The sequence below is a fragment of the Columba livia genome, chromosome 3, assembly GCF_036013475.1.
Source record: "Columba livia isolate bColLiv1 breed racing homer chromosome 3, bColLiv1.pat.W.v2, whole genome shotgun sequence".
In the NCBI taxonomy this organism is placed as follows: domain Eukaryota; kingdom Metazoa; phylum Chordata; class Aves; order Columbiformes; family Columbidae; genus Columba; species Columba livia.
In genome coordinates, this window is record NC_088604.1 from 64597811 (window position 1) to 64618567 (window position 20757).

General features: G+C 42.0%; 1 protein-coding gene across 10 annotated transcripts in view; it reads right to left on the reverse strand.

Annotated features, from left to right (window-relative positions):
* ARID1B (AT-rich interaction domain 1B) overlaps positions 1-20757 on the reverse strand; it is a 327313-nt gene that overhangs the window by 41812 nt on the left and 264744 nt on the right. For all 10 annotated transcript variants that reach the window (XM_065057320.1, XM_065057323.1, XM_065057318.1 and 7 more), the window contains 2 exons: positions 18857-19184; positions 2099-2244 (listed from right to left, as the gene is read on the reverse strand). In XM_065057320.1, the coding sequence (XP_064913392.1) occupies positions 2099-2244; positions 18857-19184 (474 nt within the window). The remainder of the gene's footprint in view (positions 1-2098; positions 2245-18856; positions 19185-20757) is intronic.

Sequence of the window (20757 nt, forward strand, 5' to 3'; positions counted from 1 at the left end):
TCCCCCCTCCCCATGCCATCTCTGTGTACCCTCGGGGACGAGCTGCAGAAAGCAATCCAGATGCACGTCTGCTCACACAGAGAGGAGAAGAGGTGCCCTGAACTCCTCTACTTCATCTAATACTTACTTTCCATTGGGTAGTCTTTGACTTAATAAAACTGGAACAAAAGAAAACCTCACAAATGCAGCAGCAGAAAAACCCCCTGATAAATGTTTAAATTATTAAAAATCCAATATTTCAGAATGCATAACACAATAAAAAGAGTATGACTACCCCATACAAAAGACTGCTAGGATAAATGGCCTTGCATTGAACAGATTTCCACTGTATGAAATAACGAATGGCTGAATTATCTGAACAAAAAAGCCTCTGTGAATCTTCCTTTAAACTGGTTATTCCTTAGGAATACATAAATCTTCTTAGGCAGGGCACTCTGCCATCTGTTTGCTGTTGGTTATTTTCGCAGCTCTGGGGGCCAAAGGAAAAGGGGGAAAAATTACTTCTGCTAATAGCAAAATAGAATTTATAGCACAGTTTCAATGCTCAGAAGTAATTTTATTTCAGTAAGCCAGACAAAACACATAACTACACAAACAAAACATAATATTACCTGGGACAGCTCTGGTGGGGGAAAAGCAAACTATTATCTAATGGTCTTTTCAATAGCTTTTCCCTCTTCATCCAGACGGTGAAGTGTGCTGTCTGGACTAACCAATGGCTTCCAAGCCAGAACTGGAAAAAGTGCCTTTTTCTTTTTAAATCTTAGTGATTAACAGCTTCCTTTCTGTTTCTTCTGCTATCCAGAAGTGTAACATAATATTGTTGAAAAATACAACACTGTTAAGTGTCTCAGGAGCTCCTATGTTGAGGAAAGAAACCCTCTGGACTTACTTAGACACCAGCATCTCACAGTGACCATTTTCTGCCCAGAAAGCAGGGACCTACACAAGTGACAGGGAGGAAAGATGGGGAAGGAGGCAAAGGACGAAGGAAAGGCGCAGGCTAAGCCAGGCAGAGAGGAAGATACCGAAACAAAGGCTCTTGGTAAGACACAATTTAAGTAGTACGGCACTTCTAAAGAAATAAACAAAAGTAGAAACAAAACCAGATAAAGAAACAACATCAAGTCACCCTAGTACAACCTATCCAGGTTTCGGAAAAATTTCAAAGCCTGAAACATTTCAGAAAGGTCTAATGAAAACAGTAAAGCATGCACAGAAACTCCATAACTGCAATAAGTTTTTGGGAGGATCCACTTCAGGGTCATTGAAATTCCATCCAAAGCCATCCCAATCAAAGAATTGATCTTTACTGAAGTATTATCTTGATGAAGGATACTTGTTAGGAGTTCAAGCTGAATACGGACGATAAAGCACATTTGCACAGAACTACATTCACCTGTCTTCACAGTCACACACAAAGCTGCAAGGAATTCTATATTCACAAGTTATGATATTAAGGATAAATCCAGCAGCTACATTGAATTTGCTTTTTTTTCAAAAGGAAGCTATGATTACATTTCATACACTGATATTTAAATAAGTGAATGAAGAAACCCTACATATGGTTATATGAATTTTGGAAACAGTAAATATGGCCTATGTTTTCAGAACAGAGTAATTATTTTAAGCGCTCAACTTACAGCTTCTTCAAGCCAGAGCAGGTGCATATCTCTTTTTTTTTGAACCAGGACCACATTAAACATCTGAAATTGCAATCTTGGGAACTAACACACTGAAAAGCAAGAGCAGCAGCCCCTCAAAAGATGAGGTTTTTCTCTCTGTTTCTTGCAAAAAACATACACACAAATATACATATACTTGCTAGTCAACAGCTATGTCAAACTGGGTCCGAGTGTTGCTGGAACTGTTCAGAACATTGTACCCATTTACATGCTGTGCAAAAGGACTTAATGAAAAATGTATGAGTTACTGTACAAAAAAAACGCGCATACCTTAGCCTAGTTTTGAATCACTCCAAACCACCCACCGGGGTGAATCAAATGCAGCAGGCTACCCCTCGGCCCCCAGCCCAGGGCTGGCAGCGTCAAGCAGATTGCTGGAGGAAGGCCACTGCTGAAAGGTTACCCACCATTACCTGTGGAACTGTTCACCATGTTAGGTGCCATGCTGTAAGGAGGAGCCTGCGGGTTCATCAAGCCAGAGCTGTTGTTCATCGGCTGAGTATAGGGGGAGCTGGATCCCATAATACCGCTCTGATTCATGGCAGGGAAATTGCCTTGCCTACGAGAAGAAAGAGCACACACACCATGTCTCATTACGTACCTCATTGCTGAAGGTGCTGTGGTTTGTCACAGAGTACATCTCCTATTGTTTGCAAATAGCTAAGGAGAAGACATGCAATTAGTTCGTTTTACCTACATGGGGAGCTATTAGTCTTGAATTAGTTACCGTATATCTAAGACAGAACTGGACTGAACAAAAAATTCAAGAGATGTATACAGTGTCTTTATATGTCATGACCAATCAGCAGAAAAATACAACTCGTTTATCCTATGAGTGGACAGCCGTGTGACCAGGAGAGAAATTAAAACCTAAGGTTGGCATAAAAAATTTTGGTGAATTGCAATTTTGACCATGTAATAGAAATCCTTGCTGGCCATAGCTTAAAAAACAGTGAAATGACCAGAAGAAAAATGGGTACTACAGAAATCTGTTTCAGATTTCTGTATCTGATGTCATTGCACAGGAGAAATGCAATTGCACGTGAGCATTTATCTTGAGCACTACTCATGACTGAAAGCGGCATTCGCGCAACTCCCAATGAAATCATATACATGTAACTTCCTGCTTCTCTTCTTCCTCAAAGCAGCGCTTTTTTTCTTTAAGTAATGCAACACGTTCCCATTTCCAATATTGATCTAGTCATAGTCATTTAGCAAACACCATTAAAGTGACCATAAACGTGACTGCAGCATTGAACAAAATGTTCGTCTTGTGGTACATGCCATCTATGTCCTTTCTTTCTATCTTTCAAAAAAGCACGTACGTGCCACCCTTTGTTGAAACAAGAAACAAGAAACCCCAGCAGAACTGTTTTGGTTCTGAAAAATTAATCACCTATCTGTGTAATGATTTAATAACTGACACTTAAGTTTCTCTGCAAAACTTCCCTGAATGAAGCCCCTACCTAATTCTCCACATTTTCAGATGTGAAGATCTTCAGAGCAAATATTTTGGAAGGCTAAACCTTATCTACTCCTAAGTTCTAAAAAGTACCTAAGTACACTTGGTACTTGATTTGGCAATTATATGGATAAACTGAGGCACAAGGAAGAAAATAATCACCCTATGTAACGCTTGATCCAACTTCAAAAATAATCTTTTATTCTTTGAAATCCATTATACAATTATCTACCTTTTCTCGGTATACTTGAAAACTGCACATAGTATGTGTATATGGATATAGACTTATACATAAATATACTTACTTGTATATTCATAGCCCACATAGGAAAATACAAAACTCAGGTCTGTTTCTTTAGTGTAACCCGTGTAAATTTATGCTGTTTTTCCAAATAAAGGAGGCAAGAAAGAAAGCAGCCACTCCATTACATAGCTTTGGTACCTGTCTGCTTTTTTTTTCTCGTGAAAAACAAAGCATTTAATGTCATCCTACAGGCAGGGAAAGCTGCATGTCCCAGTAGCAACATGGAGTTTTGGTATAAATTCTACTTTTCATTATTATACACTATTCAAGCAAAACAGACAACCCCCAAACCAACAACCCTGAATAACTTCAGCAGCTTCTTGTGTTCTCCAAACTAGTAGAAGATTCATAATGCAATTGGTAGAAACAGATTTCTTTTTTAGGAGGTACAAGAGGAGGACCATTAAAGCGCTATCTGGCCTAATTTTTCTTGACACATTGTGAATTTCTTCAAAGGGAAAGGGAACGTGTTATCTAAATAAAGCATCTTTTTCCAAGTCAGTTTTGTCCTTTGCTCTCTGAAGACAAACTTTTCTTCACTCTGGCAAAGAAGGAAAGGCTTTCTTTTGATATGAAGGAGACAACTGCCATACAATGTCATTTCCCTCATGAAGCTTGCAGTGAGAAGTGGAGGGAAAAGATTTAAAATGCACAGTGGTGCAATGCTCCAAGGGAAGATTACAAAGGGAAGAGAGAAGAGCAGAACTGTGTGGCAACAACTTTAAAAGATTTCTGTCACACAATCAAGCTTTTCTTATGTAAATACTGCATCTTAAACACCCTCCCCCTTTTTTTTAGCTGAAAATTGCTGTATTTCAACAAATGCAGCTAACGGAAAAGTTCTTTTTATGCTGGATAAGTGAGATCCTTTCTGTTACTGGGTAAAGGTACTAGTGAAGATGGAGGAAGTGTGCAAGTGCTTTTTTACACTTTAAAAAAGAATTAATAGATTTTAAAATGTTCTTTTATGGAGTATGGCTGGGATTCTGGAATAGACCGAAGTCCCTACAGGTACCTATTTCTCCAACGCCCTTATTTTGCTTTAAAAATACACAGGAGACACGCACCTTGCAGGTAAGCTGAAATTAGTCCTGACCTGCTAATATTTCAATACTATTACTGCCTATAGCATGTGTATCTTCTGAGCTGTGGTGCTGTTCATTGTCTCAAATAGAGGTACAACCTATTTCATGTTACCTACTGTGGACATCTATCTCAATTGTGGTTCATCAGAGCACACTGCTGTACGACAGCTTTAAATCAAAAAGCAGGGAACTATTTCCAGTTTAGACGGGGAGCAGAAATGAAATAAAAGGAATATACTAGCTCTGGCCAGGACAGCAAGAAAACAACCAAAGCCTAAAAAAATTGCTACTGTACTCAGAAAGACCCGAATGGCAGAGCCTAATTCAAAAATTTAATCTGGCAAGGCAATACCTTTCCCTTTCATCCTCCCCTGTAATGCTGCACTGGGAATGGACACAGCTCTCCATCTCTGGAAAGAGCCCAGCAGGTGAAAAGACTCAGCAGCATCCCTGGCAGAACTTGGTCCTTTCCCCGTCCCCTACCAAAGCGCTGACTAAAGCGCACCCAAGATAATTCGGTAACACTGAGGAGGCGACATCCTGTAACAGCAAATGTTATTTTATGCTGAGATTGGGTGCAGTCCGCAGTACGGAGCTCGTCCACATTTTCTTCTGCTCTAGGATGGCTTGGAATGGAAAGTTTCTTCAGGGAGAAATAACCAGGTATTACTTCAGCCTTTAATTCTCACTCCACAGTGGGCCTCCTTTGAGTAAAGACAGCCGACTGTGACAAATTGTGCTGCATCAGTGCTATAATATGAAGTGGAGTCCATTAAGAACTGAGCTGAGATCACCAAACTCATTTTGATTAACCTCCAGGTCACTAAACACTTATAAATATGTTACACAGCAGCTGCTAAACATATTTATATATGCTTAAGGTCACAGCATCATCTGTTGGTTGTTGGAGTTAAGTCAAAAATCTTATGTTTCCTTCTGTGCTGCTTTCAGTAAAAGCATATCCAACACACTATTTAAGAAGTAGTTATCTCAAAGAGTACTACCAGACTCTCTCCAACATCTCCCAATTCTCTCCTCGATTTTTCTGGGAGGCCAAATAAAAACCAAGTCTTTTAAAAACAGTCTGCTGTACACGTAGTGACACCTAATGGCAAAAATTCAACTGACCGGCTATGAATTCTGTAACAGAACCAACCCAGTTAAGTGAGCGATTTTACAGTATTTACCACATAAACACCAACAGTTAGGTTGCTTAGGGATGACGCAAATTATAATTAGGAATAATAGGAAGAAATTAAGAGAAGAAACACTAATGTTGAGTATAATGAAGAAATGTCTTCATGGTGAGATGCAGTTACCCTTCAAGAGAGTGAGGAAATCCCAGTACTTGACACTTCTGCACACAGACAACACATTAGAAAACGTAGTGGTCAGAGAAATCCTGCATTATAAATGAAATAGGTGACCTGTAAGGTATTTTCCAGCTCTAACTCCTGCCATACCATGATCCTAGATCACATATTTTTTCCCCGTTAAGAAGAAAAAGCAGCTGGGTTAATACTAATGTAGGATTAGGCTATCAATTTAAGCACCATACTTCAAGTCTACACATTTCGTTTATCTGCTCTACTGCTACAAGCAGATCTCCAAGTATTTGGCAGCAAATAGAAGAGATTAAAAATGGGAAAGGGAAGAATCTCCTTGCTTTTTGTGGTTTATTTGTTGACAATTCTGTAATTCGCAGCACTTGCATAATGCCAGAGCCAGTTTTTACGCCTGAGGAAAGTGGTGTACCCAGGGGGACCCAGACAGGCTGGAGCAATGTGCTGACAGGAACCTCATGGAAGTCAACAAGGACAAGTGCAAGGTCCCGCACCTGGGAAGGATGAGACCCTGCTGTGGTGCCGGCTGGGGCTTGACTGGGGGTAGCAGCTTTGCTGAAAAGCCCCTGGGCACCTTGGCAGACAGGGAGCTGAGCCTCAGCCAGCAGAGCGCCCTGGCAGCAAAGAGGACCAGCAACATCCTGGGCTGGGTGACCAGGAACAGAGCCAGGAGATGGAGGGAACTGATAATCCCCTCCTTACTCGGCACTCATTAGCCTCCACCTAGAGTATCGTGTTCAGTTTTGGAACACCCAGAAAAGGAAGATTATGATAAACAGGAGTGAGTCTAGCACAGGGCGCCCTAGATGGTCAGGGCTTGAGCACTCACCCTGGAGGGGGCTGAAGGACGAGGGCTAGTTTGGTCTGGGGCAGAGACAGCTGGGGACAGAGAGGAACATGACAGCAGCCCTCAGCACCTAAAAGGAGACCAGTAAGAGGATGAAGCTGGGTGCTCAACAGTGGGGCATGGCAGGAGGATGAGACACAACAGGTAAGAGTTAAAAGATGAGAAGTTCAGGCTGGATGTAGGGAACCCCATTTCCCAGTGAAAACAGTCAGACACTAGATCTGGTGACTCAAGAGAGATTGTCCAGTCTCTGTCCTTGGAGGTTTTCAAGACCCAACTGGATGAAGCCCTGACCTCTCAGCTGAGCTGACTGAGGAGGACGTTGGACCAGAGACCTCCTGAGGCTCCTTCCAGCCTGAATGACATCATGATCCTAGACCGTCAGCCTCATTGTGCTGTTGATAGTCTGGTGTGTTATCGGGTCCAAAGTAAAACTGGTCAAATTCAAAATATTCCCTTTTAAGAACGTCCTGTTCTGCTCTTTTGTTTTCCTTCGTTTGACATCTACCTGAAGCTTAATCTGCACTGAATATTTTTTTTTTTTTTCCTGCAAAACAAGTAGCACTAATTGTAGCATCTAATTGTGTCTTCTGAACTAATGCAGAAGTCCATGTATTTAAAGAGAGGAGATTACATGTGAGATCTGGTCATTGTTAAAAAGCAGAACAAAGAAATTGTAAGAAAGAAAAGCACTGACAACACAAAGGAGCACATGAGTGATCACAGCTGCCAAGCAGTGTCTCTTACACTGAGGTGTCTTCCTTTAACTGGACCTGACACCACCAGCAGATCAGTGTGTTGACTCTGACCCCTACACAGAAGTTACTCTGTAGCCCTCACATTTAATACTTGCTCGTGTGCGATTTAGTACCTCCTCAGTGCTTCCATGTGATGAACACTTTTACTGTTGTCTTTCTCAGATCTGAATAGACTAATTAAAAAATTGAGTTCAGAGGCAGGTGTGGTTTAGCTACGAACAATGATGAAAGTGGATTATGCTTCTCAGCAGGACAAGAAATGAAGAAACAACTTTTCACATGGAAACGTGTTAAAGCTCAGGTTTTTGCTGTGTGCAGAGGGATCAAGTTCTATCACATTGTGTGGATTTTCTGGCATGCAACTGACACTTGGTGCTCTCCTCTACATCTAAACCTGTAACATTGGAGCAAAGCCCTTCACAGAGCCAGACAAAATGATCTAGTGTCTGTAACAAGCCCTGTGGCAGCCTGAGCAATGGGGGAAGTCAAGCACAGAAATGTGCAGAGAACAGAAGACACGTTCACAGGTGAAGAGTCTAGAAGGGCTGGAGAAGAGGAGAGTTTGGGGCAGAAAAGATGGAAACAGAGGGGTTCACAGGGGAGTCTCAGAAGCAGGGTGCTACCAGCAACGTGCCTTCCTCCAGCTCCTCTGCTTGCGCACGCTGCAGTGAGGCAGGGCCAGGCTCCGAGGTGGCCACCCTGGCCAGCAGCGGGGCAAGCTCCAGTCCAGCTGCGTGGCACAGTGGGGCGATGCTGAAGGAGCAGAGCTGCAAGGACACGACCTGGAATGGGGCACATGGCCCAGGCAGGGAAGAGCTGCCACTGAGTCCCACCTCACACATCCTGGTGGCCACAAGCTCACACCAGTTATTAATTTTAGGCGCCTCTACGCTGTGATTTCTGAGACATCCCACTGCACTCACTAACACAGGGATTTCTCCCAGTTATCTTGCCATAGGCACCGGACCTGAAAAATTATCCTGGTACTGTGACCTGGTCACCTGAGCAACCGGCTGGTGAAAAAAAAAGCTCATGGAAGTTTGCCATTTCTGCTCCAGATCTTTAACCTACATCAGTTTTGCAGCGAATGCACTGTAGCACCTCAGGGGAGTAATTTGTGTAAACATTTTAAAAGGAACATTTTTTTTTTTAATGCTGACACACTGCTAAGGTGGCTACTTGATTACAAACTGTGAAAATGACTGCGTTGGGCTGCACTCACAAATCACCGTGTACTGACCAAATTGCCCTGTGCTTATCTGTGCCAGGTCTGCAGCATGACAATATTTCCTCTCTCTTTTAAATGTCAAAGCATGATTTGGGGGGCTGTTATTTAAACACACTGACCTGCACAATAATCAGAAGTACTTTATTTACATCTGTCTTGAGCTGGGACTAGCCTTAAGCGCTTATAATCTGTCATACTTTGACACCAAATGGGTTATTATAATGAGAGTAATTCAGGAGTGAGACCTGTGAATGCTTTCTCCCTGGAAAATTTACACATAAACATGTGCATGCAGATACATATGCTCTTTTGTTATGGATGTTCCTTCCTGCTACATTATAGGCTTCCTTGGAGAAGTGAAACGGTTTCTGTCACCAGGGGATATGGGAGAACTAGAAGAGGGAGAAGAGAGCAAGGGAAAATAAACTCCAACACTGCTTACTGTGCTCTGACTGAAGTTGATTGGTGTGTCGGTGTGATTAGCAAAGGCCAAGACACACAAAATCTAAATATTGGCTTGAGCAGCTATAAAAAGGCATTAAAGGCACTTCCCACGTAAACAAACCAAACAAATTTAACATCGCTACATCTGAAAGCTAAGTATCCCTGTCTTATTAGCTGCTACTATAAGTATACTAACCTGGATTTACATGTCGTCTTCTGCTCAGTGGGGAAGCTCGCCACTTGCAATAACAAAGTTTTAAATAAGCAACCACAAAAGCTGAGATGTGACAGGTGTTACGTCTGCCATGACATTTTTTCCATTTCTCAGGTTAGAAGGAAAAAGAAAATGTCATACTTTTGTGTGTGTGCATGCATGAAAAGGGGTGGCCAAAGCTCTGAAATGCACTGACACTGACAAAACATTAGGAAACATAAACAAAAAAGCATCCAGATTTGTACCGGGGTGCACGTGTCTGCCGACATCAGGCACACAGAACCAATACCAAACTGTTCTTCCCAATGACCAGGCCTAAATGGCAATGCTAAAATGAGGAATAATTTTCTAGCATCATAATTATGTGATGGTACACATCACTTTGTAATCTACTGCAGTCTGACCAAGCACACGGCCTGTTCTCTTCATCTGGCTGATCTAAAGATTACTGTGTAAGATACTTTTTGGAAGAATAACAGAAATAGCCTTTCTAAATATTCTTTTTCTGTTTACGCAAATACTTGTGCCTTTAGCATCATCACCATTACTTAGACGTCACTAAGAAACAATCAAGGAGGGAGAAAAAACTTAAAAATCAGTTGTTCCTACCAGGCTGATTCAATGCTCAGTCCCTCAGAAAAGCAGCCACCAAAGCTTTGTTTGTTGGCATGCTACTGTCATCACATTATCCATTTTTCCAACGAAAAGATCTGCCTGATGGGCTACCTACTTGGTAGTAATTTAAAGCCCAATAAAATGCAGGAGTGTCACACCACATCAAACACTGGAAGAGCAACATAAGAAGCACATGTAATTCATAAGTATTAAGGCTAATAACAGAAGTACACAACATTCGTACTGCTGAATGCATGCTGAGATCAGAATAAATCTCCCTATCCCATTTTACAGAGAGCAAAAACTGAGGAAGAGATCCAAGATTAATAATGGTCTAAAATATGGCCAGCAGAATAATAAAGTAGTTGAATACAGTGAGGAAAGCATAGCATAAGCCTGCAGAAAAATAAGTCCTTAACTTCATTTGATTCTAATTATATAAGGGTGTGTGGCTGAAAAACACTAAAGACATTTAGTGAAATACTGTACTTTCTTTTTATTTGTTTGTTTGTGGTATTTTGGGTTTTTTGTTTGCTTATTTGTTTGTTTTTTTTTTTTTTTAAGCTTCCAGTTATTTAATTTTGCTTTTATAATGCTCATTTTGTGTTAATTAAAGTTTTTTTGTTCTGAACTTCATGGTGACCGCAGTTTTCAAACCCACAGGGATTCCTTGAAATGCCTTTATTGCGCAGCATTCTTACAAGCACAGCAAGACCTCCGTATTTGAATTTAGTTGTATAAGAATAAACCAAGCCCTTTGTACTCAGTGCAACCTGTACTGGATAAACACACTACAATGCTGTGTGACAGAAAACATAGGACTCCTGAGAAGCAGGCCTCGTTAAACGGCTGGTAATCCCATTGAAGCTCCGCTCTCAGTGACCCCTGCCCACCTTCCTGACAACAGGGATTTAAGCAGCAGCTCTAAAGGCAGCTGCTTGTGCACTGTCCCACCACACATAACAGCAGAGCACTAAAAGGAGACCGAGTTCTTACAGCCCAAGCGGCGTGTGATGGGTAAGAGGGCAGCTGCGATCTGGCCTGCGAGCAGGAGCTTGATGCCGTCAATCTGAACCAGAATGCCAAGAACGGCGATTTAGCCCGGCGTGACTCGGTATCAAAATGGGAATGACTCATATGACTCTCTCACTATGCACCTTCTATTTTTGTGCATGGTTATAAACAGCTGTATCAAGAAGTCGGAAGGCCCTATGAACTCTCTCCCAGAATGATTACTTGAAAAGCGGGTAAGAGTCTGTTCCCAGCACACAAACAGCTAAGAGGTCACAAGAAGTGTGGAGCTAAAAAGCTACAGAAAGGTAAGGACACACCATGTGTGCCACTGATCCCGTTTCCTCCAGTATGGCTCTGTCTCTGGGGAGGCTTGACCCCTCAGCTCCCTCCTCTCCCACAGGGGACCAAGGACCTCCTGCCACCTCTCACCAGATTCTTACAATGCTTACAATCCCCACACCATTTTTGAGCACCATCGCAGCTCCATGGAGCTGCCCGTGCTGGCAACCAACTAAAAACCTAATAAAATCTCGATTGTTTGTTTCATGGCAGCTCTTCCGTGTATCTTTTCACAGTGAAAGGTCACCCAGCTGACAGCAGGCCCAACACAATCATGCATGTGCAGCAGCAGGGCCAGGAAGCTCTCCAAAGGGATTTCCCAACAGATACATTTTCACTTACCTAACTTTGGCCTGGAGCTGTTACATGTTTATCAATATTATTACCACCACGATTACTCCAGACAGCTTCACAAGAGCGACATGGTGCATATGTCAGTATGGTTTTAGCTGGCTCTTTTCTTCACCTTTGTCTCAGAAGATGCCTGAAACCTACTGTGAAAACTGCAGCAGGTATTCAATCTGTTAGTGAAACCGCTGGCCGTCGTTAAAAAGATCTTAATGCTGCTATGTTACCATTTAATACGATTCTTACAAGGTTACTTATATGTCCATTTAGAACCAATGTTCCCATCTGAACTCCATCAATAAAGGAAAGGGCTCTTCCCACTCATATTTCCCCGGGTAGCATTGCTAAAAAAAAAAATTGTTTAATTTTCTCTCAACCATCACCACTGTAAAACAACCGAAAACCTTTAAACTCCTCTAAACCCTGAAACCCTCCTACCATTTTTTATGTCTCTCCCTTTCTGTCACAAAAATCTCAGGCTGTTCAATCACAGTCTTGTACTTGCACAATGTATGTGCCAAATCACACACAGCAGTCGCGGAATTAGCCTTCTTCGTGAGTACCATTAAACAGATGGCTATTCTCCTGGTTTTTGGTCTTTTTATTTTTCTCCCCCTGACTAGTGCTGTGATTTAAACTAGTTGATCTTCTGGCTAAAAGGTAAAAAGCCCAATAGTGTGAAAATCCAGTTCCCTCATCTGAAACATTTCTCAGCACCCAAGAAAGAGTACCGAATCTAAAATAACAATTGATGAAGGACCACATTCTTAACGCTCTAAAGACCATATTTTGAAGTACAGAATTTCTATATAACGTCCAACTCTGAGGCAGAATGTTACTAAACTACACGGAGTCCTACACTGAAATTTTGTTTCAAAATAATTAGTAGGGCAACAGCTCCCCTAAATAACCAAATCGATCCAAAACCAATCCTGTCACAGTAATAATGTAATTAGAAGTATCTTTGAGATGACTTAAAATTCTCATTCGTGACTCCTGTTTTCACAATTTAAGAATGGTTACTCTCTGAAGGAGGGAAGGATAGGACTCTGGAGATCTGTGGTTAATCTCTCATGGCACGAACAGCATACAGCAGTCTACTTGATTGATGAGTAACCAAAAAAGAAAAAAAAGTCTTCCCAAATCACGGGTTGCCTGCATGAGCTCTGCAGCACAGTGACACTCAGGGCTCCAAAATGATGGATTTACCTTTTAGCAAAACAAAATTCTAGATAAAAATATATTTCTCTCAGTCTCCCACAAAAAATGCCTTCGGTTAGCTTGGCATGCAAAGTTTCTTCCAATCCTTACACGATTTTATTTGAGCTGATCGACAAAACGCATCTCCATTAACAAAAATAATCACAAAAGCGCGATTTCCAGCTCTCCCTTTACTATAATAAATGCATATAAGCTAAGCTGTACTTCATCCCTCCTAATACATCATAGAAAAAAGCCATATATGGTTGTGCTCTGAAAATCAAAAACGTGAGAAAAGGAAGTTTCCTTTCAAAAAAAGGAAGAAAGAATAAAAAAGTCAGCTTGATATAAATGACTATTGCTCATGAAGGGGGAAGAAAAATATTAAGATGTCAATAGTGTTTGATAGCTCTCTTAGAAATTACGGTTACAGTAAGCAGTAATATTTGGACTTTAATCCCTCAAATTGCACAGAAACTTGGCGTAAAGAGAAAAATCTTCCAGCCGTTACTGAAACGCTGCCAGCCCCAGGTGGAGCAAGCACAGCAGACACCTGGAGCTCACAGAAACACTGCACAGTCACTTGGGCCAAGAAGCAAAACCACTTCATCCAGCTGAAATGACTCGTAGAATTGTTTTTATTTGGGAAGTCAAATGCAGTTTCATGGACTGCAATGACCTGCCTGGGTATTCAAGGAGCACTAAGAGAAAGCCACTTGGGGCTCATTCCAGGGTGATCCAGCAGGATCTCTAAAGGAAACCCGAAGTGTGGGAGAGCTCAGGGGAGCGGGACAGAGGGAAATGGCCAGAGACCTTGAGACTGGAGAACTGTGAACGGCCTGATCTTGAACAGGAATAACTCCCACCCCTGTGACTGCATGCGAAATAAAAGACCCAGCAAAAAGAGCTTTTCTGCGAGGGGCTTATTTCAAAGGCCCGGCACTGGCTCCAATTATGGCTACCAGTCCTATGTCAGCCTAGTTTACTTTGGGGATTTCGCAGCTGGCAGCCTTTCATCTAGAAGTAGCCTGGTTTGAATAAGCAAAGAAACTTGAATGAGTACTTAACCTTCCTGCACTCCACCGCACTTCCCAGCAGAGAAGAACAGCACCTCCAAGCTTAAGGGGAAAAGGGAAAACAATGGAAAATATACACTCTCTCCAGGGATTATAGAGGATAAGTTTTACTGTAGCACTTCAAGTCTTCCTGCTACATAACTGCAGCTTTTAAAACCACAGTTAGAATTTTAAACCCAAGTTTCAAGATCAAAAGGGCCAGACAGGAAAATACTGAGTAGAAATTGACAGGCTCTAGCATGTAAAACACCTATAAGAGTTCTGTTTTTTATTTATATTATTATTCTTTTTAAAAAATTTATTCCCCATTTCCGCCTCGTTCTTTTTCCTTTTGACATTTTAATGCACCGTGTCCATTACTATATTTCCTCACCAGTACCTTCTAGTCCATCAGCAGTGCTGCATTACCCTGCTGTTGGAGAAAATAATACGGAAAAAGTGCTTTGCTGGCACCAACGACATGGAATATGAATTATACATACATAGCAGGAGAGAAATGCTGATGGAAGGTTAGTCTGCCTGTATGTGCGCAAGTGTGCATGTGCACATATACACACACGCAGACTAAAAAGGGGACTCATAGAATGCACATTTTTAACTCACACTAATTTTTTAGCTGTTTCTCTGTGCAACAGAGATTCTCTAATATCAGTGCAGCTTTTATAGATCAGTTTTAGGACAGAATGAAAACTTACCTCTGTTCTTCCGACCTCACCATGATGAGGCTGTAGTATCTAGCCAGCTGCTAAGCAGTTTAGAACCAGAACCACATTTTAGAGTGCCTAAAGGAATGTCACAGCAATGCAACACCGCACATTACTACAGAGACTGAACACCACTTCTCAGGTGGCACGGGGAGCAGCAGACGATAATGTAAATATCCACTTCAATTTAGCAACCCAATGGCCAGGATTTTAAATGGCCAGAGGTTGCAAATAGCTAAGCTGGGTCCCAATTCCTCAGTTTAATGAACTACGATGTCTAAATTGTCTGCTCTAAAATCAATGACACTGAATTCTAAATTCATTCAATCTATAAAAAAAATTGCTTTAATTTACAAAATTGCAACTCGCAATCCTGAGAATCATATTACGGTACAGTACACTGAAGTCAAAGACGCTGCCTTCAAAGACAGGACTGCTCCTCATGTAGGCACATCAAAAATAGTTTTATAGTAATTACTTCAGGTATTGATAACCACAGTTGCACCAGCAAGAGCCTCATTTTAGCATCCAGCTGGATGTGTATTTTACAGTCACCTAGTGCTGAATTACGTCTTCCTAAGGCCACACTGCAAACAGTATGTAAGGTGGCTACTTTGCAACTACATTTTTACCTTTCTATATACTACAGTCACACCTTCAACTGCAAAGAAGACATGCTCAGAATGACACTCATTGCTAGCATGAGAGATGCTGAAAATGATGACAAGCATCTAGCTCCAAAAACATCTGTTAACTTCAGGTATCAACCTAATAATTTTCAACAGCATGTACTGCGTACTCAACTGTAAGTACTGGGTACTTAATAGAAAGAAAAGCTCACAGACAGTGAACACCCAGTTTTTAAAAGTTTCAAGTTGGGCATCTACAAACTGAGGAACTCAAAATCGGCTGCTACTAGAAGATACTGGCTAAATTTGCTGCCTTTCACATCAACAGGGAAAACGTCATCTCATTAGCTTAAAATGGTTTGTTTTTACTGAAGGTTTACTGTGTTGCAGGTCTGTACACACATCAATTCTTATCTATCACTATAAATACATGTATTGTTATAAGAACTACAGTGTGATAAACGACTTTAGTTTTTGGAACCACCTGGTCCTCAGAGGCCTCTGCTGGGTTCTAACCTCCAGCAGCAGAACCAGCCCTTGAGGCTGGGCCAACACAAGCCTAAGTTACAAAACGTCTTTCCTTGGAGTTCAGTGGATATGTTAGGTCTTCAACATACAGACCTTACAATGGGTGTGCTGAGACCAAGACAGATATAAAAAGGAAAACACTGTTTTGTAGATCTTTCACACTGTCTTCCTGAAAATAAGGGGAATTACTGTACAGGGTATCAGAGAATTATTTAGCATTGCCTGCTCTAAGCTGTTACCCAGACCAAGCTTAAATATCCTGGGTAGTGTGAAACCACAGATACTGCTGGTTCAATTAAGAGGTCTTGAAAAGACCTTTCTTTCCTTTAGCCTCATTTGGAAAACATTGGCCTGCATGCACAAGACACAAGATTTTAGGTTACAGGGGAGGTATCACACAGCTGTAGAAATTAATCTAAGGTTAACATAGAGTAGGCCTCAAGGCGAGGTCAAAGGCTAATTCAAATAATGTAAACTCACTATCTTCCAGAGCTTCCACTTCTATTTATATGATTTTATATCTTCTCTAATCAAAAGGGTGGTGGCCTGCACTGACAATGATACCTGTGTACAACTGGCTGACGCTCAGATCTTGATCATTCAGCCCAGGTTAATGAACATTGATTTTCTGCCCCAGTGGAAGTGATTTTATTCTGATGCATGCCATTTAAATTCATTTTACACAGCTGCTTGGTGTAGCTTGGCAAGGCAGAGGCAAACCAGTTTTTTATGTCTAAATGAGACTCCTGTACTGGTAAAGGATAGATCCTGTGGATTAACAGCTGAAGATAAATTTCTCTCTCCTATTTATACTTGGCTACTGATTCAACAAGCTGATCTTGAAGGGGATCACAATCAACTTGTACAGAAATACTGCTGTGTAACCATGACTCTGACACAACCATTTCATTTTCTTCTTGATTCTACATAGAGAGGTGAGTTCTATAGTAATAAAAATCCAAGAGTTTTTGAAACTCACAGCTGAATCTTATAAAGTCAAGACATTCAAAGAAAAACATGGGGCATCTGCCAGTCCAGACTGGCTTGGATAAGCAGGCGACGTAATGTGTGGTGGCCTAATGTAAACCAAAAGAACAGCCTCTGTATTGCAAATCTGAATCACTGTCAAGTACATTCCTTCCATATGCAAGCATGGAGGATTTGCAGGAATAGCCAAAGCTATTACACTTTCTCCCGTACAGCTGACTTGGGATCAAAGAGGAAAACTGTATTGGCAGCCCCCTGGCATCAGAGGGCTGTGACAGCTTTCACTTGATTTGCAGTTTATAAATAGCCCTTCTGCCAGTATTTGCAATAGCAATTTGACTTCCAGGGATGCTGGATCACTGGAACAGGCAGTATGGAATGGAAAGGCTCCGAAATGGTGCAGTTTTGCCCAGGCTAGAAACCAAAAGTGGTTTTACAAAACTGACTTCGGAGCAAGGTCTGAGATAAGAGTAGTAATCATTTAGACTAGTTTTCGATCAAACACCACATGCTATGCCCAAAGCCTAAGTTGAATCACAACCAAATACTTTCCGCTTAACATCAAGTCTTTTCTTGCTGTAAAGACCAACAAATGTGAGCTTTTCCTTTCATTACATGATTATAAACTGTTCCTGCAGCTACTCATTAATTCCTTTGTGCCTGACCTATCAGCTTATAGCCTAAACCAGACAGACAGAAGCAGACTTCTGCAAATCCTCCTGGACAGATCTGTTAAAAAAACCTGACCGCTGATTCACAGATACCTGCTGGAATATGGTCTGTTTTAAGGAAGTGTGTTCTATTTTACTGAGGAATAACATGAAGTACACTAAATTTACTCTTATTGTTTTTAAAGTTTGCTATTGCTTATCACTAGAAGCCACCTGCCTTCCAAGCTTGCAAAACAAGAAAGCAACAGAAACAGGGACACATTAGCCCCGTGTCTAGTTTTGCATTGCATCGTGGAATCAGAGCAACCCTAGTGTCCAGAAACACTGGTCTTCAATGATAAATACCTGTATGCATATATGTGCATCTGTGTATGCATATGCATAAATAAATGCAAGATGCTTAATAAACACACACGCTCCCACATACTCCTGCTCACCAGAACAGCACAAACAGCTTCATGTAATTCTCAAATGTAATGGGACTTCTTGTAACAAAAAAGTAAAATAAATACACCAGGAGCTACTTGAGTCCAGGGAAATGTGGAAATTATTTAATCTGAAAAATTTCCCAGAAAATATGATTTCATTGTAAGTATTCAGGTATCTTAAAAATAACCATGGACGACAAAGTGCCTTTGCCAAAATCCATGTACAAATGTCAATGTGCAGTTATGCTGCCCGAAGGAGAGACCAAAAGACAGGTGATGGCTCCACCCTCCACAGTCCTGTTTGCAAGTCCTCTCTTAGGGATGCATAAGTGACAGTTATCAACTCCAGGTAATTACAGATTGCTTTTATGCCTTCTCCTGCCTTTCCCCTCCAGCTGCTCCACTCAGCCTGCCCTTCTCTTCCCTGCTGCATGCCTGACTAGGAACAAGAACATCCCGCAGATGTGCCATCAGCACTGCTGCTCACAGCGTGGACAGCAAACGCAAGAGTTGATGGGCAGCTTCATAAGCTCCCTTAGTCTCTGGCAGGGGCAAGCTGCCAAGGACATGTTGGCCCTCTCTCTACTGGAAATTATACATACATATACAGCTAATCAGTTTTAAGTTGCAGAGCTTGTTTTTGACTCCTAATGTCACTGCAACCCTGTGGGTTTTCCTAAAGCCTACCGTGTCAAAAACCAAACTGGAAGTGGCTGTCATCTCCATTGTCACAGCTGCTTTTCAAGAGGGCAACTTAGGCATGTTAACATGCTTTCCCCTTATGTTTAAGGAAAAATATTCTTCCCACATGCCATCTCTTCCCAGAGATAAGGGCACAGACGGAATACGTATAAATACATACGCATGCACATATAGAGTGCCATTCCTTCAGAAATGACAAGAAAAACATTCCCACTCATTTAAACTCCTTTCACCTGGAGGCATACCTGCTCTGAGCGGAGTTTGCAGCAGCCTGCATCACTGCCGCAGCCGCCTCCTGTGCCTTACGGTTCACAGTTGGCATGGGTGGGCCCATCCCGGGACCCCCCTGCTGAGACATGCCAGGAGAATTGGGGGTCATACTGCTCATGTTTCCAGGAAATGGTCTGCTCTGCATCCCGGCTGATGGCATCCGACCCAGGGGCATGGTACCGCAAGGCTGGCTCGGCCCCTGTCCGTGCATCTGACTGTTGGCATTTATACCCATGCCAGGTCCTGGGCCACTGTAACTTGTGTTGGGCACACCGCTGTACGTCGGTGGTCTGGAGTAGTTTCCTGAACAAAACGATAAAAAGCAGAGAGAAAAAAACATTAAATATTTCTGTTTAGGAAATTAGCGGCTGCAGAACTTACACATGTGAACTAAAGCGAACCACGCTGGCCTCGATGTCAGAGCAACTTCTTCACCATGATGACAGACAAGCAGTGGAACAAGCTGCCGAAGGGGGCTGTGCAGAGTCCCCACCTTGGAAATTTTCACGACCCAGTTGGATAAAGTCATGAGTAACCTTGCTCTGATCTTATATCTGACCTTGATTTGAATACAAGGTCAGCCAAGAAGAACTCCTGAGCACCCTTCCAACTTGAATGATCATGTGAACCTCAAACATTTTCTGCCTAATATATGTCATGGGACAACAGCAAACAGAAAAGTACAGTCTCCAGAGGGCTGACAACATAGCACACAGTACAAAACTGTCTTATGCAGTAAAGAGATACGTGGCATGTAAGAAACTTATTACATAAGCTCAAGGGAGATTCTTATTTTTGTAATTTCATGTTCTCATCCTTCATCTTTCTGCAATTTCAGCAATGGGCTAGTCTCAGCGGCTTCCTGCTCCTAATCATTCTGCTCATTTGTGTCAGAGACACTCTGGCACGGACTGGTGAGGATGGCTGCTGGGCCCTGAGAAACACTCCCGTTCCCTCCGCCTTACCCAGCTTTCCTGTTAAGTTCAAACTTTGGCTATGGCAGCAGAAGGGCTGGTAGCTTACAGTGCACCACTTCTGAGAAAACTAGTATTACAAGAGTAATCAGCAGCAGCATAAAGATGCTAATGTAAACATGTGCCCTAGGAAGGATGGCACGAAAACCTGGCTCACTCCCATCTATGTTGTCACGGGAGCAAACTGCTCTGCTTGTAGCAGCTTCACTCATTTGAGTGCTGATTTTCCTACCATGTGAAAGCTTAAAATAAGCGAGTGTACAGTATTCAGTGTTATAGAAACAGACCCAAGCAGCATGAGAAAGAGGAAAAAAAAGGTAAAGATATGATAGGAAAGTATTTTAGGGAACAGATCACATTACACTACTTCAGTCATCAGTTTTGACTTGTCTTTATTTCCATCTCATCCAGATTAGTGGAAAGGCGACCCATTCCCTCCCTGTGGGATGCCGCAGATCAGAGTTTCCTGACTACTCTCAGATATTCCCACGCTTGTTCAAAGGCAGCAGCCCTTGGACTCTTCCTCTGAACATGGAGATCAGCCATGTCTCTCCTCGGGCCTCAGCTAACAGGCAGAGGAGTCAGTAGCATGCAATCCTGTTTATATTTAAAATAAATATATTCATCCATCATTTGAATGCACACATAATTAATTCATATGCTCCTGATACTGTGCTTTGGCTAATCCTGCCGTCCTCCCCACCCAGCAGCTGCTCACTCTGCTACAAGTTCTCTGCAGCAAGAACGCGTGAGTCTTACGCTTCCCAAGGAAACGGAGCAACAATTCTCTTCTCTTTCAGAAACCAAGTTTCTGCCTGAGGGTCTTCACAAAAGGATCCCCGATATGTGGTTCAACAGAGATGAAAGGCTCCAGATTCAGCTTTATGCTGACTTCAGACTGC